Below are 18,114 nucleotides of genomic sequence, written 5' to 3'. Positions count from 1 at the left end.
CAGAAAAATGCGTTTCCAGGCAACGGCGGGCGGCGGCGTCACTTCCTGCCATTTAAACGGGTGCCCACCCCTCGCGGCCCCTTCTCTCGCGTGCGCTGCCCCTCCCCTCGGTCGCGGGCTCCGTCCACGCTCCCCGGGGTCGGGGAGGGGCGAGGCCCGTGGGCGCCGCGCGCACCTGCTGGCGGGACCCGCGCGACCCTCGCTCCGGCGGCGGCGGCGGCGGCGGCCTCGGCACAGCGGCCCGGCAGGTGGCGGCGCGCGGGGACGCGATGGCGGCGGCGGAGCCCGCGGGCTCGGGCCAGCAGGCGACGCCGGGCCAGGGCCAGGGCCAGCGGCCGCAGCCCCCGCCCCCGCAGGCGCAGCCCCCGCCGCCGCCGCCGCCGCCTCCGCTCGCGGGCGGCAGCAGCAGGCACGAGAAGAGCCTGGGGCTGCTCACCACCAAGTTCGTGTCGCTGCTGCAGGAGGCCAAGGACGGCGTCCTGGATCTCAAAGCGGTGAGCGCGGGGGGCGGGGGCCGGCGGCCACGCGGCGGGCCCGGGGCGGGGGGCAGGGCCGGGGCCGCGGGGGCCCCACCGACGCGCAGCCCATGCGGCCCCGCGCCGCGCCCGCCTCTCCACAAAGGGCCCCGGACCCGGAGCGCGCCGCGTGGCTCGGGGCGCGGGACCCGGGGGGAGCGGGGCGCGCAGGACTCGGGGGGCTCGGGGCGCAGGACCCGGGGGGCGGGGAGCGCAAGACACGGGGGGGCTCGGGGCGCAGGACTCGGGGGCGGGGGAGCGGGACCGGGGGGGCTCGGGGCGCAGGACTCGGGGGGCTCGGGGCGCGGGACCCGGGGGGCGGGGAGCGCAAGACACGGGGGGCTCGGGGCGCAGGACTCGGGGGGAGGGGGAAGCGGGACCGGGGGGCTCGGGGCGCGGGACCCGGGGGGAGCGGGGCGCGCAGGACTCGGGGGGGCTCGGGGCGCAGGACTCGGGGGGCGGGGAGCGCAAGACACGGGGGGGCTCGGGGCGCAGGACTCGGGGGCGGGGGAGCGGGACCGGGGGGGCTCGGGGCGCAGGACTCGGGGGGCTCGGGGCGCGGGACCCGGGGGGCGGGGAGCGCAGGACTCGGGGGGCTCGGGGCGCAGGACCCGGGGGGGAGCCGGGAGCGGGACCGGGGTGCTCGGGGCGCAGGACTCGGGGGGCTCGAGGCGCAGGATCCGAGGGGCACAGGACCCGGGGGTGCAGGACCCGGGGGGCTCGGCGGTCGCAGGACCTGGGAGGCTCGGGGCGCAGGACCCGGGTGGCTCGGAGCGGGACCGGGGGGCTCGGAGCGGGACCCGGGGGGCGGGGGAGGAGGACCCCGAGGGGCGGGGAGCTGGGGGCGCAGGACCCGGGGGTAGCAGGACCCCGGGGGGCTCGGGAGCAGGACCCGGGAGTCGGGGGGTGCAGGACCCGGGAGGTGCAGGACCCGGGGGGCTCGGGGCGCAGGACCCGGGGGGCTGGGGGCGGCCTTGCAGCTGGGCGCCCACCTGTGGCGGCGGAGCGGGGGGCACCGGGCGCTCGGCCTGGGGGTGGTTGTGCTGTTGGGAATCGATGGTCCTGATGGGCTCTTCTAGTCGAGCCCGTGTCCCCGTTCGAAACAGAACAAAACAAAACAAAACACGATTTTGCCCTCACGCTGGGAATGAAAGAAAAAAAGTAGTGAACTTTCCATAATCATTCCTCGTTGAACTACTAATAGCCATCTAAAAAAAAAAAAAAATTCCCACGTCCCTGCGCACTCCATTTCATCATCTTGATGACTGGGAGGGGGTATTGGATATTTTCCCCTTTAATTTGGTATCTGATGCAGATTTCTAGAAGTGGGATGTGCCGTCACACAGGAAGCGGATGGTTTAGGACTTCCCAGGAGGTGGAAGTGCTCGGGAAACTCTCCTGTGCCCTGAGAACGGGTCCTTCGTCTTTTTTACTATGGTTTTTCAAACAATAACGTGCATCAGAAGCTGTTGGGTTAAACAAAATGACTTAACCGTTTCCAGGCAGGATTTGGAAGGATTCCACAATGCGGAGGAACAGAATGTGATTACATGAATTAAAATTCAACCAGTGCACCAAGTTTAAGTAAAGACCAAAGCTTTAAAAACAAATAAAAATCACTAACAAGTCATTAATCACCGTAGACCTACCCTCCTAGGCATTTCCCCATACCTGAGGTCTGATTTTACACCATTGATTGGTCCCAGCACCCCCGGGGGAGTTGCCAGTGGGGCCACCTTACTTGGCTTTGAAAGTGTGACCCAGATCATCATTAAGGTTGTGCCAAGAGCAAGGGAAAGAGCATTTGAGCCGGAGAGCATTCTCTAGTAATCCCTCAAGGTGGAGAGGACCACTGGGGTCGCCGGGAAGGTTTCTACTGCAGGCCCTCCTCTGGAGTGTAGCCCAGGGGTGAGGTTTGTCTTTGAATGCCCTTTCCTTACCCTGAGCACAGTAGGTGTTCATTAAGTGATTGTTGGATTGAATTACCCTAATTGGGATGAGGCATAATGTGTGCATTTTGCATTTGGGGAAATAGTTTCTACTATCTTCTTTTTTATTCCTGGAATTTCCCCCAACTCTGGAAATTCCTTGTGCTTTCCACAGCCTTTTCCTTGCTTCCTCCCTGAAAGTGCTTTATAGCATATATAGCATTTAGATTGTCAAGAACTAAAAAGGATTCGGTTTAAGGAGTTTCAAAGGAAGTCATGAGGCCATCACAGAAAGCCAGAGATGTCACAAAACAGGACTTGTGAACTGCTATTCAAAATCTAGACAGTGAGTTGTATCCTGAATTTACCGTGTGAATGTATTGTGGTTTCAGAACTGGGAATCATGGAAGTTTGGGGTTTCCCAGATACAACAAAACTCAGGGTTTAGCTTTGAGGGCTTCTATCTCAGCTCACCTGGGAATAGAATGGAACTTTGCCTAACTTAAATTCTTTGACTCCGTCCTGTTTGATCTAAGGCTATATAGATGTTCTCCAGAAGTCACAGAGAAAGTGAGTAGGAAGTGGACTTTAATTCATCCTGAAATTTTTCTTAGTTTCAGAGTTTTCTGCAGTACCATTATGTCTCTTTATATTAATGATTTTTTACTCCTAAAGAGCACTTTGAGTATCATTGTTTTTCACATATACATGAAAAATATACGTATTTCCTCTATTTACATATATTTTTCATTTATTTGCATGTATGTGTAAAATCATATGTAGGTAAAAATGTTACAGGGAAATCTTTCCAATGATGTTTCTTATTGTGAACCTTGACATGTACTACTGAAAAGTAAGAACATAATGCTGTATCTCGGTGATGCATTTCTTCTTCAAAATATACCTAATCGAGGACATAGCTTAATAAAGCAGATAAATTCTAATAAAGCTGTTCGAGTATAATTTAACAATTAGGGATTAGAAACACCTTGGAAGTGATTTGAGAAACTTATATAATATCTCCCTCCCGCTCCCGCACCCACACCGTATGGTCTTATTTACAGATGTGGGGTGCAGTAGTTATATCTTTTGATTCCAATGAGATGACACGTTATCTCTGACTCCTCTCACAATCTGGTTTGCCAATTTATGCTGCTAATAACTAGCATTTGTTGAGAGTTTGTTCCAGACTTTTTATACATATTAACTAATTTTATGCTCTTAACAACTTGGAAATTGGGGCCTAACATCCCTGTTTCACAGATGAGAAAACTGGTACATTAAGTAACTTGCCCAGTGTCACTCAGTAGAAAGTGAGAGAGTAGGATTTGAAAGTAGACCATTTTCCTATTGTTTATGCTATACTGCCTTTTACTATTCCTTAAAAAAAAAAAAAAAAAAAAAACTTCTCTCATTTAAGTTTTTTCATCTATGTAAGAACAAGCAATGTTTCCTCTACAGAAAAACACGTGATTATTTTTATCCCTCTATTCATGACAGAAGAGCAAAGTATTGAGGTCCTACTTTCTTTTTAAAAAGATTCTATTTATTTATTTGAGAGAGAGAGAGCGCATAACAGGGGAAAGGCAGAGGGAGAGGGAGAGAGAGAATCCCAAGCAGATTCCACACTAAGCACACCAACTTGGGGCTCAATCTCATAACCCTGCGCTCATGACCTGAGCTGAAATTGAGAGCTGGAAGCCCAACCGACTGAGCCACACAGGCGCCCTGAGCTCCTCCTTTAAAAATGAGGATATGTTGGGAACCTGGGTGGCTCAGCGGTTGAGCTCCTGCCTTCAGCCCAGGGCGTGATCCTGGGGTCCTGGGATCGAGTCCCACACTGAGCTCCCTGCGTGGAGCCTGCTTCTCCCTCTGCCTGTGTCTCTGCCTCTCTCTGTGTGTCTCTCATGAAAAAACAAATAAAATCTTTTTTAAAAATGAGGATATTGATAGCAAATTCTACATTATTTCACAAATTAAACTATGGTTCTACTTTTCCAGAAGTAAGAATTTAAAGAACTGTTAAGATAGTCACAGCTATCTATATATTGTTTTGGAAATTCCTATTAAATATAATTTCTGAGTTTCTATATTTTATTTATTTGTCATTTTGGTGCCACTTTGAACTTTTTAAAAGCATGATTAAGAATGTATTATAATTGTTGATGTTACAAATTGCCTGCATGATACTTAGGTTAAAATGATAAAGTACTTTTTTTTTTTAAGGTTTTATTTATTTATTAATGAGACACAGAGTGAGAGAGAGAGGGAGGGAGAGAGAGAGGCAGAGACCCAGGCAGAGGGAGAAGCAGGCTCCATGCAGGGAGCCCGACATGGGACTGGATTCTGGGTCTCCAGGATCAGGCCCTGGGCTCAAGGCGGTGCTAAACCGCTGAGCCACCCAGGCTGCCCTGATAAAGGAGTTATGATGTTCCTTATCTCACAGGTCCCTGACTCCTAATCATTTATAATTAGTTAATTAATACATGTCCTTGAATAAATAAATACTTTAAGGCCTTAGTTTGTGACATAAAGCAAAGGATTTGTGTCACAAGATAAAGATAGGATTAGCCTAAGGAAAGATATTTGATTCAGACAGCCAGAACTTTAGCACGTGCTTAAAAATTCTGAGGACAATTTCACTTCTGAGTGTATACCCCAAAGAGAAAAGAGAGTCATAAAAAAATAATTATATATCCGATGTTCATAGCATTATTCACAATAACCAAAAGGTAGAAGCATTACAAGTTTCTATCGACAGACAAATAAATGAAATGTGATATGGATATGCAATGGAAGATTATTCAGCCTTAAAAAGAAAGGAAATTTTCACACAGGCTACAACATAGATGAACCTCGAAGACGTTATGCTGCTTACAAAAAATAGCAATTCTACTCACATGAAGTAACTAGAGTGGGCAAGTTCACAGAGACAAAATAGAATAGCCAGGGACTATGGGGAAGGGGAGAGTGGGGAGTTGTTTAATGGGTCAACACGTAATGGACTGGACTGTGTCCTCTCAAAATCCATGGGTACCTCAGAATGTGACTATATTTGGAGATAGGGCCTTTAAAGAGATGATGAAGATAAAATGAAGTCATTGGGATAGGCACTAATCCAATCAGGTGTCCTTAGAGGGAAGAAGGGGAATTTAGACACACAGCCGCACGCCAGGATGCGTGCCCCCAGAGAAAAGCCCGTGTGAGGACACAACGAAAGGGTGACCATCTGCAAGTCAAGGAGAGAGGCTTCACAAGAAACCAAACTTGCCAACACCTCGATCTTGGAATTTCAGCCTCCAAAACTGTAAGAAAATAAATTTCTGCTGGTTTAAGCCGCCCAGTCTGTGGTCTTTTGTTACAGCATCTACTAATACTTAACTAATACTACGGATATAGAATTTGCTAGATGAGAAGCGTTGTAGAGTCAACGTGCAACATTGGTTGCACGTCCGTGTGAATGTGCTTAAAACTACTGAACTGTACACTTAAAAATGGTTAAGATGGTAAATTTTATGTCCTGCGTATTTTACCAAAGTTAAAGAAACATAAAACAGCAACACAAGCTACTACGACATACCTATTCGAATGGCAAAAGATCACAAAACACTAGCAATACTGAATGCTGGGGAGAACGTGGAGCAACAGAAACTCTCATTCATTACTGCTGGGAATGTTAGAATGGAACAGCCACCTTGGAAGACTGGCAGTTTCTAAAAAACAGAACATATTCTTGCCATATGATTCAGCAATCACACTACTTGGTATTTACGCCAATGAATTGGAAACTTGTCCACTTGTACATGAATATGTGTAGGAATTTTACTTACAATTGCCAAAACTTGGAAGCAACCAAGACGTCCTTTGGTAGCTGAGGGGATAAATAAACTGGCACATTCAGACAGTGGAATGCTAAAAAAAAAAAAAAAAAAAAAAAAGCCAGCGAGCCATGGAGGAATTAAAAATGTATATTACTAAGTGAGAGAAGCTGATATGAAAAGGCTACCTACTGGGATCCCTGGGTGGCTCAGCGGTTTGGCGCCTGCCTTCCGCCCAGGGCATTATCTTGGAGACCCAGGATCGAGTCCCACATCGGGCTTCCTGCATGGAGCCTGCTTCTCCCTCTGCCTGTGTCTCTGCCTCTCCCTCTCTCTCTGTGTCTCCCATGAATAAATAAATAAAATCTTTAAAAAAGAAAGAAAGAAAGAAAAGGCTACCTACTGTATAATTCTGACTATATAACGTTCTGGAAGAGGCAAAAGTATGGAGGCAGTAAAAGATCAGTGGTCGCCAGAAGTGAGAGGGTGCAGAGAATTTCTAGTGCAGTGAAGCAAACTATTGTGTTTGACACTGTAATAGTGGATACATGTCATTACACATTTATTAACACCCATAGAATGTACAACAACACTGAGCATGAACCCTACTGGAAACTATGGACTTTGAGTGATAATAACCTGTCAGGGTAGGTTCATCGACTTTAACCAATGTCCCACCCTGGTGAGGGATGTTGATAGTGGGGTGGCTATGCACGTGGCAGGGGTACATGGGAACTCTACTTCCTGCTCACTTTTGCCGTGAACCTAAAACGGCTCTAAAAAATAAAATTATCAAATATGCACGTAGAAAGCTGATCTGGTTATATCTGTTCTGGTGTCTAATTATTAAACATCAATACAAGATGCTTAGCTTAATGGAAAAAAATTCTCAGGAGACTAAGGCTCTACAACACTAATAAAAATTATTACTGGTAGCTAGTACTAAATAATTGGCCAGGGACACCTGGGTTGTTCAGTGGTTAAGCGCATCTGCCTTCGGCTCAGGGCATCAGGTCCCGCATCAGGTTCCCTGATGGGGCCTGCTTCTCCCTCTGCCTGTGTCTCTGCTTCTCTCTGTGTCTCATGAATAAATAAATAAAATATTTTTAAAAAATAAAAAATAAATAATTGACCAGACGCTTTACTTGTATGAGCTCATTTCATCCTTGCAACAAAAGTATAAGGGACAGATGACATCTCCACTTTGATGATAGGAAAGTGAGGTGTAAGGAGGTTAAGTGATAGTCAATATCCACAGTATTCAAGCCCCACATTGGGCATAGAGCTTATTTTTTAAAAAGGAAAAGTTTTAGGGGTGCCTGGCTGGCTCTGTCAGTGGAGCATGTGACTCTTGATCTCAGGGTTGTGAGTTCCAGCCCCACATCCAGTGCAGAGATTACGTAAGACAATATCCACAGTAAGTGCTATGTAAGTCCAGGTGCTCTGAACCACAGTGCTAAGCATGTAAGTAAAGGTAGCTGTTAACAGATAAGACCTGCTTTAAACTGCCATCTCATTTAAAGGGGGGGGGGGGTGAATAAAACAGCTTAACAAGTCCGTGAAAAGAACAAAAAGTAACATCATGAAAGTATAAGACGCAAAATCAAATGAGTAATATTTGAAACCTGTTTCTATATGTGAATGTATTCAGATCCTTTTTCTTTTTAATAGTTGTTTGTTTTATTTTATTATGTATTTATTTATTTAGAGAGAGAGTGCCAGTGGGTGGGGGGGAGGGGCAGAGGGCGAGGGAGAGCATCCCAAGCAGGCCCTGTGCCCAGCTCAGAGCTTGACGCAGGGCTTGATCTCATGACCCTGACACCATGACCTGAGCCAAAATCAGAGTCAGACACTTAACTGACGGAACTAACCAGGCGCCTCTTTAATAAAGCTGTTTAGATGAAAAAGAATTCAGGCATCTGTTGTTTACAAGAAACTCTCCAACAAAAGGCCCAAAAAGTTTATATGATATGTATCAGGCAAAAAGAACTAGAAAAGAAGTTAAGAATGAAAGTAATAATTTTCAGAGAAAGTTTACTTATTCTTAAAAACACCCATTTATACCATTTAGTACTATTGATATTAAAGAATAATATCACCTCCCAAGGATGAATTACAAAAGTCAAGTACTTTTATTAGCAGACTAAAGCAATGAAATGTTTGAATAGGGTTGCCTGTTGGTATGAATCATGTATATTTGGGTGTGTGAAATGTGTTTCTTTAATAGAATGCTGTTTCTTTAATAAATACTTTTATTAATACATTGTTTTTTAGATTTTGCCAGTTAAAACTGAATTTTCCCAATTATTCTCTCTTTATATATTAAACTCAGTATATTTGTGAAAGGATTTTTTTTTCGGATTCACTTTTTTTTTTAAGATTTTACTTATTTATTCATGAGAGACAGAGAGAGAGAGAAAGAGAGAGAGGCAGAGACCCAAGCAGAGGGAGAAGTAGGCTCCATGCAGGGAGCCTGATGTGGGACTTGATCCAGCATCCCTGGATCATGCCCTGGGCCAAAGGCAGGCGCTCAACCACTGAGCCACCCAGGTGTCCCTCTGATTCACTTTTTTAAACTTAAAGTATGAGTATGGAGGTGACCTACAAATAGAAAGCTAGGAAATAGATTAATAGCATCTGGAATAAAAATTACCCAGTATGCCATCACCCAAAGAGAACCACTATCTTCAATTTTCAGTATTGCTTCAATTTGTTACACCTTTTTTATAGCTGAGATCAAACTTATCTTTCCAAGTTATAAACATAATTTGGGATGGCCTCACAAGTGACATCCATCACATCAGTCAGAATTAACCTTTCTTATAGATAGGTGTAGCAGTTGTTTCTAGTTTTTTTCCCCATCTTGTTCGACAAATAAGGAGTTTAACCACTGCTTGCCTCAGTCCCTTCCTTTAGTAGATTGCAGCTTACAGTTGGAGCGGAAAGTCCGGGAAGCGGGCAGTTGCATACTTCTTATGCTCTTACAGGCGGGTATGGAAGCCCCTCCTCTGCCTTGGAGATCCCTGACGTGAGAGCCATCGAGGCAGGGAACAGCTGGGAGCTAAGCTGGGCAAGTCAGATGGCATTGCTCTGTGTAAAAATTGTACATTTTAAGACCCTATTGCTCCTTTACTTAGAAAAGCATCCAAACACCCACTAGACCTTGCCTCTTCTGACAAGGTCCAGGCCCGCTGTCCTAGCAGGCTCGCTGTCCTAGCAGGCTCACATGCGCTCTCCTCTCTGCCTTCAGGCTGTTGCACAGGCTTTTCCCTCTGCCTGGAGCACATTGCTACACAAATACACAGTCATGTGGCCATTTCCCTTAACGCTCTGGCCTCAGTTTAAATATTTTCTCATTTTGGATGCTGTAGTAGGTGGAATAATCACCCCCGCCCCACCAATTGGTTCTTGAGTTGCAGAGGATTCCAGACTTTGTGGTATCTGTTGGGTTTAGCAACAGAGGCCCAGAAAACATTTTTGGCATTTAGGCATTTTGAATTATTTCTACTTCTCACAATCTGCACTAAAGAATTACCAGGTCAAAGGATAATAAACTTTTTTAAGGCCTTTGATGAACATTGCCTAATCGCTTTACAAAAAGCTACTACTTTACCCTCCACTAGCAGCATGCAATCATGACCAGCCACCTTAGCACATCAGAGTAGCCTAGCCTAGTGGTTAAACAAGCACCCTGGGTCTGTATCCTGATTTTACCATGTTCTGTGGACTTGAGCAAGTTCCCAAGGCTCACTTCCTCTTGCAGAAGTGCAAACAGTAATATCTACCTCATGTAGTTAGCATAGGAGCTGCTAAAAGTGAGTTTAAAGCATGAAAACGGTGCTCGGTACAAGTAAGTGTTGAACCAGAACCAGTGTTTGTTAGGCAATAGGTAGAAAAGGAAGGATGGATACTGCGTATTCGGGTGTTTTCGTATTTTGCGAATTCGAATGGTGATAAATAATATTTTTTGTTGACTTTTTAAAAAATTAATGTATTTATTCATGAGAGACACAGAGAGAGAGAGAGAGGCAGAGACACAGGCAGAGGGAGAAGCAGGCTCCACGCAGGGAGCCCGATGCAGGACTTGATCCTGGGACCCCAGGATCACGCTCAACCACTGAGCCACCCTGGCGTCCCTTTCTGTACGTACACCAAAATGGTCATGTTCTACGTGCAGTGGTTCAGTGGTCTTGACAAATGCTTATATCTGTAACCACCACTGCCAGATGGAAATCCTCACCATCACCGTCAACGGTTGCAGTTCTCGGGCCTCCTTCCAGCCGCTCCTCGGCCTCACCTTCAGCCCCTAAGTAACCAACCTCTCTGCTGTTCTTTTGGATTAAAATGGTCTTTGTAGGTCTTTTCATGTCGGTGAACTGAGTGTGTACTCGGTGTTTAGCTTCTCTCTCACTCAGCATGGCGTTTGGGGGATTCACCTGCATTGTTGCATGTAGCAGTAGTCATTCCTTTGTCTCATTTTATGGCTACACCGCACTTTGCCTATCCGTTCGCCTGCTACTTCCAACCTGGGGCTGTTATGACAGGGTACAAGTCTTTGTGTAGATATATTTTTTCCTTGTTTTAGTTTGCATTCATTTGATTACTCCTTGCATAACTCCTTAAAAGTCTGAAAACTTTTTCAAGAATGTTAACAATTTTCTTGGTGTGATTTCATTTTTTGTCCATTTATTTTTTATTATTTATTATTTTTATTTTTTAAAGATTTTATTTATTTATTCATGAGAGACACAGAGAGAGAGAGGCAGAGACATAGGTAGAGGGAGAAGCAGGCTCCATGCAGGGAGCCCGATGTGGGACTCGATCCTGGAACTCCAGGATCAGGTCCTGGGCCGAAGGCGTCGCTAAACTGCTGAGCCACCTGGGCTGCCCTTGTCCATGTTTTAATTTGTGTTCTTCCTGCTTATCTGAGTTTTAATTGTTGAGATAGTCAAATCATTTTTCGTTTTTGTTTATTCTATAGAGTCAACATTTAGAAGTAGCCAGTGACGGAAATTTATGACATTTTGATGTATATACATGTGTATGAGTGTGGGTGTATGTGTGTGTGTTTGTGTGTGTTTAAGATAGAGATGCCTCAGTAAGTTTGAAGGATTCTAATCAGTTTTCAGAATAAGCTGTTGGTCACAGTCATGAAGAAAGCTAACACGAAAGTTGTATGTAATTCAGTCAGAATTGATCTTCACTATAATCCCTTGAGTTTTTTTTAGATCTATTTAAAAGTCCACGTCTGACTCAAATATTCTTCTTGAATATGACAAATTCAAGCATCCTGAAACCATTGTTTATCCTATAGGTAATGAGATTTTGTCCCTGGCTGAGTTTTCTGATTAACTGAGAATTTGTATCAATTAATAACATTCTTTTTTTTTTTTTAAGTATTTGTTGTTATAAGTCACTAAGATTTTTTTTAGACTAATTTTTTTTTTAGATTTGTTTATTTGAGAGAGAGAGAGAGAGAGAGCACACAGAGGAAGAGAGGGAGAAGAAGCAGACTCTGCTGAGGAGCCCAACATAGGGCTCGATCCCAGTTCCCCAGGATCATAACCCGAGCCGAAGGCAGATGCTTAACCGACTGAGCCACCCAGGCACCCCCGCCTCGAGGCTTTTCTATGTTGGATTGCCATTTTGTCCAGTGGCCTCAGCTTTGTCTGCTTTGTGAGTTTTTGTCCTTTCTGTAGTTTCTCTCTTATCCCTTGACTGCTCTGAGGTGCCTCCCTACTGTCCCAGATGGCACTTCCAGTTCTCCCGTGGACAATGAAATTAAATAAGCCCAACTGTTAGGAATCCTATAAAAGAAGGACTAAGTAGAATCCACATGGAGTGAATGTTTTCAGTAGTGAAATACACCATTTTGTATCTATTTTTTGCTCTTCAGAATCCTTTTTTCCTACTTCATTGCACTTGACTGCCTTCCAAAGAGTTAAAGTTAGTGAGTTAGTGAGGGAGGTAAGGGTGTTCCATTTTGTTCCATGATAGACCTTTCTAAGAACAAAATTTTCTTATTACTCTAGGGGAGAAATTGGATCAATAATGGTAATAATAGCTAACCCAACCGTCATGCCTACCATGTGCCAGGCACTCTTCTAAGTGTTTCACATATGCTCCTTTAGTCCTCACAGTAACAACATCTTAACAGGCATACAGATCAGGAAATTGAGGCACAGTGAGGCTAAATAACTTACCCAGGATCATAAAGTTAGAAAGTCAGGCCTATCCCAGAACCCGTGCCTCTCACTTCTGTGCCTGCCACCACCAGTAGGATGATCTAAAATGTGCAGAGGTAAATCCAAGAGGTAAAATAGCAGACGCACACTTAATTTTGCTCGTTTTAAGAAGTACTTCTACGAAGAGAATTTCCAAAGCAGTTGAAGACTTAGACAAGCAATCCAGAGTTTGCAAATCCACAGGTACCAGAGTTTCAGCAGGCTTTTCCTACTTAAATAGATAGTTGACCAAATATCTTTTTCTTTTGGGTAATCTTTGGTGATTTGGGTAAAATAATAAAACAAGTTTCTTTATAAAAGCTTATGCAGAGCTTGTTAAAAGGTTATAATAAGACAGGAATCCAAAGTATAACATAGGGAATATAGTTATACATAAAATAATATGTAACAACTTCGTGTGGTGACAGGTGGCAGCTAGGTTTAGCACGGTGATGACAGTGTATACGAATGTTGAATCACTAGGTCGTACACTGGAAACTAGTAAGTTATTGTATGTCAACTATACTGCAATAAAAACATAATTTAAAAAGAAAACTTAGAACAAATTTAAAGCATGTGCATTTCAAAAATATTGGTACATATATAACAGTGTCGTGTTTACGGATGACAGGGGTGGCAAAAGCTCTGTGGATCGCTTTAGGAGGAATTCCTTTGGGGCAGGACACTGGGTAGGAATGAAAATACTATGTGCTTAGCGCTGCTTCTTGAGGGAGCGCCTTTGCATCCGGAAAGTAAGTTCTTTATATTTTTGGTATTTAATTTCCTTATTGATTTAATGTCTCCTGCAGACCCATTGAAAACCCATAGCAACCGCTTCCCGGCAACTTTCCTTACTGCCTCCGTCTTAAGTAATCTCTTTTTTTTCAACCCCTTACAACACTTTATCTCTACAGTACGGGACTGTTTCCATTTTTTATACCTCACTTTCTAACACCAGGTGTTACCCACAGCCTTAGGTATGTATATAATTCTTTTGTTACAAGTACCAGCGGTGCTTAAACTGCTTATTCAGTGCAATGTTCTTAGCGTGGGAATTTTGACGGCACACCACACTTCTTTAAAATCTTGAAACCCTAGAGCCCATTTGAAAAGGTTTTGCCACGAATTTATTTCATGAATTTATAATTAATGTCAAATGGCATTTGATTATCCATTAGCTTGATGAGTCTCTATCCTATAAAATCAGGAGAATGGTACCTACTTTACCAAAGGGTGTGAGCATTAAATCAGCATCTTTGGAAGATCCTATTACAGTTATCCCATTACTGGCTTATAAAGGGTTCTTCTTAACTGTGATTTGAAATCAGACATTTGACATGGTAATTCCCTTTAACAGTATTCAAAATTAGCTAATAATCAGTCCAGACTTTATTGTAAGGCAGAGCAACAGAAAATACCACGTGGTGCTGTCGAAAGTGAGTTCACTCAGTTTTTTAAAATTTTAAGAAATATTTTATGGGCACTCTGCATGCGTCAGTTAGATTCTCTTCACCTTATTCTCAGCATCCTATCCTCTCCTGTGCACGTGTGTATATAACTAATTGATTTTAGGGAGTGCTTCCATGGCACATTTTTTACTTTCGGATTCCGGCCCCACTTACTGAAGTGTTAGTTTCCGAAGCACGGCAGCTAAAACATTGAATACACCTGGATCGACAGTTACGGCCTGGAAGAGAGTAAAGTACCTGATTTGCAGATGCAGAACCTGAAAGACGGGATGTTTCCCATAGTTATTGTTTGCATATTAGCGCTTTTGAATGCAATACATCAGGCTCCATCAGAAGAACACTGTTGAACAAATGAGCTGCAACTAATCTTAACTCAAATAAATCTACCACATAATCTCTCTCCCTCCTCCAGAGTTAACATTGGGTCTTAGTTAAAGTGAGGGAGTGGGGCCAGGAAATTCTTAAGGCCCTTTTTAGCCCTTACATGCGACCTCTCTCGGTTCTCCTGATTTATCCTGCCCACCTCTACAAAGCATCACAGGCTTTAAGTTCGTCCCACATATAGAAGCCACCTTGTTTGCAGTATTTGTAGGAAAGGATTTAATATTTGGAGGGGAGATGTATTTCTTTCAGAGGGTGGTTTATTCCCCTCCTTCCCCGTCCCCCCCCAACCCCGCCCTCAAGTTGAGTTGGTTTGGTACAAATAGAGGCTTCCTTTATGTCTTCTAGGTCAAATCTATAATAGCAAATGTAATTTTTAAAAGTAAATTCGATACGTGCACATGTGCGTCTATTCAATAGCTCTGTGGCAACATGGGATGAGGATGTACCCATTTTGCTGTCTGCCTGCCCCTCGTCAGTACCCAGGTTGACCCCCAGGCCTGGGGAAGAGTGCACACGGATGCTCATGGGTCTCAGTTTAAATTCACAACCACTTCAAGAGGACTAGTACTGGGTCCAGCATTTCTTCTACGCTGCTTACTCTCTTACTCTCCTAGAGGAATATTTCATCTTTCTTCTTTCTTCTAAACCATGAAGCATCCTCTCCCGTCCACACTCCCCTCTCACCAGCCTCCACTTAGGAGAAAATAGAAAGCAACCAGAAGGAAATGTCTAGCTTGTCCCCCTACCTTGCCCACTATCCAACCTCTATCTGCACCGGCCACTCGGCTGGACTGCAGTTATTAAAATGCTTGTTATTATATTTATAGGCTAATCTTCAGCTCATCTGATTCACATTCCCCCTTGCCCACCTACAGCTGGCCCTTGTCTCTCCTGCATGGTTAATTATCCCTCTTCCCCCGCCACTGGACAGTTCTTATCAGCGTAACTTACGTGCTGAATTAGCTCCCATCTTTAAAGGAGAAGAGAAAGGAAGGGGAAAAAACTTCCTGGAGGGACCCCACAACTCCTGACACCTACTGCCCCATTCTTCTGTTCCTCTTTGCCTCAGAACTCTTCAGAAGAGTTGTCTGCGGCCACTTTCCTTCCACTCTTTGTTGGAATCTCTCCGTTAAGGCTTTTAAGGCTTTGACTCCATTACTCTGCCAAGAAAGCTCTGACCAAGGTCACCAGTGACCTTGCCAAAGTCAAATCTGTGATCAGGTCTCACTGCTCATCTGATTCACCCTGACACGGTACTTGACCTGGTCACTCTTACACTCTTCCCTTGGCATCCAAGACCCCATTCTGTATTTCTCTTTCTTCAGTGGCAGGTCGCTCCTTGCTTCCCAGATCTTTTTTTTTTTTTTTTTTTTAAGATTTCATTTATTTATTCATGAGAGATACACAGAGAGAGAGGCAGAGACACAGGCAGAGGGAGAAGCAGGCTCCATGCAAGGGAGCCTGATGTGGGACTCACCAGTTGCTGTGACTGGATCTCTGTGTGCCTAACTCCAGAACCTAATGTCGAAAGAATGACGGGGCTGCTGAAATAAAAGCTTCCTGGAGATCCTTTTTAATGTTATGTTCTGTACGTGCTGGTCGTTCATGTGTTTATATGCTTAAGTAGAAAAGTTTTTAGTTTGGGAAATAAAGGACAAAAATTTGTAATTGTTAGTCAATAATGAATAATAAACTAGATAGATTATAGACTTTAAAAAATTTGGAGCTAAACGTGAGCTCTGATGGCTCTGTGCCTGGTGACCTTGGATAGCTCTTGCAGTCTGGTTCGTACAAACATGTCCTAATACCCCAACCGGTTAGCCGTTGCTATGGGTGTGAAGGCTTTTGTGCGTGAGTACACGGATAATGTAGAGCTGGCTTGAAGTGCCCTGGGTTACTTCTCAAGAGGGCCTTTTCAGAGGAAAGTGAGAGAGGAATCCTCAACTTCAGATTTTTACAGTTTGACTTTGCAGGAGATTATTGCTCTTTAGGGACACAGCCTTAAACTCAAGGAACTTTGTGAAGGTCGATAAAACAGGAAGGAAATGGTTAAGTGCAAGGCAAGAGGAGATCAATGAGACCATGTCTAGTCCTACTTTCAATTTTCTGGTTTCCTAGAAGAGATGGGATCAAATTAGTCAGAATTTGGGGCTCAGAGCCTCGGTTTCTGGTTTTTCATTCTTTCTGCCACATGTTATTTATTCTCTCGGGCCACTGATTGAAGCATGAGTCCCCTTCCTGAAGACCTGAATGATTTTTTTTTTCAAGATTTTATTTATTTATTCATGAGAGATACAGAGAGAGAGAGAGGCAGAGACACAGGCAGAGGGAGAAGCAGGCTCCTCGCAGGGAGCCTGATATGGGACTAGATCCCAGGACCCCAGGATCATGCCTTGACCAAAGGCAGATGCTCAACCTCTGAGCCCCTCAGGCGTCCCTAAGACCTGAATGATTAATCAGACAGTGGTAACTTGGCCTTTTGGTAGCACAATAAAAGGACTGATAGAATTGACATTTAAAGCCTGTGAAGTTGGTCACACCTGCTCCTGTAGAAAGAAGGTCCTGGATTTTGTATGCGTGTGTGTGGCCTATGTTTTTAAAGAATTGAGAAAGTAGTAATGCCTTGGGAGAGTGGTAACCCATTATATGAAGCTAAATTCTGTTCATTAATTTGGGTAACGTGCTGAGCTTTGCCAGTAAGGACATAAATGTGTTTTTCATTACTACCATGACTCTTATTATGTGACTCCACATTCAAGATAGGTTATTGTCTAACTCCCCCTGAAAAAGAGCTGTAGGATAACCTCTTTTTTAAGGTTTTGTCTATTGCATTAGGTAGAATGAAGCTCCCAAGTGTGAGTGGGAACCAGTTAGAGAAACAGTATGATATTCCTGCATTTTATTCGTATCATTAGATAGCATGAAATATTCTTCTTGACCTAACTTTTGTTGAGTCAGACTACCAAGCTTTCGTATTGTATCTGCTGGCACCATGACTTTGCGCCATAGATTCTGATTTCTTGTTGATTTTATGCTTTGTGTTGGGATGGCATGATGCACTCCTCCATTTTCACTGTGAATTTAAAAAATGTAGATAGTACATTTCAAGGTTCTACAAATGTATGTATAATATAGAATCCCCCCCCCCGCCAAGTATCTAGACTTAATTATTTAACAGGTTGCTGAGATGTAATTTTCCAAAGTTGAAAAAACAAGGCTATTTTTATTTTTATTTATTTTTTATTTTTTTATTTTTTAGATTTTATTTATTTATTCATAGACACAGAGAAAGGCAGAAACACAGGCAGAGGGAGAAGCAGGCTCCATGCAGAGAGCCCGACGTGGGACTCGATCCCGGGTCTCCAGGATCACACCCCAGGCTGCAGGCGGCACCAAACCGCTGCTATTTTTAGACGAGACTGTTTATGAACAGAGAAATAAAATAGGAAGTGACACGGGTAGACAATTAGTAGCTCCTCCTTGGGATTAGTCCATAAGATGACATGAAGTATTCTTACTGTGTTCTTTTATTTTTGCGGGCTTCGTGTCACGACCTTTAATATTTCATATATTTTTTCCCCACTCTAACATCTGCTGGCTTTTAAATGGAATAATTTCTTTGGTATTTGCTAGGTTTCAGAGCTATTGTTCCCAAGCAACTGACCAGGTCAAATTTGGGATTGGGCTCTCATGCTGTCAACTTAATAATTAATCTTTTTTTGGCTTTAAAATACGAATTGTCCTTTATTTCATTGTGCTTTGCCCCCCTGCCCCCT

General features: G+C 44.3%; 1 protein-coding gene across 2 annotated transcripts in view; it reads left to right on the top strand.

The window, feature by feature from the left end:
- Positions 1–269: 269 nt before the first annotated feature.
- The window catches only part of E2F5 (E2F transcription factor 5), a 27,524-nt gene continuing 9,679 nt past the window's right edge, over positions 270–18,114 (top strand). For both annotated transcript variants that reach the window (XM_077876383.1, XM_077876382.1), the window contains exon 1: positions 270–494. In XM_077876383.1, the coding sequence (XP_077732509.1) occupies positions 270–494 (225 nt within the window). The remainder of the gene's footprint in view (positions 495–18,114) is intronic.

This window comes from Canis aureus, chromosome 28, assembly GCF_053574225.1.
Source record: "Canis aureus isolate CA01 chromosome 28, VMU_Caureus_v.1.0, whole genome shotgun sequence".
NCBI classification, from domain to species: Eukaryota; Metazoa; Chordata; class Mammalia; order Carnivora; family Canidae; genus Canis; species Canis aureus.
This window is presented reverse-complemented; position numbering and strand designations above follow the sequence as displayed.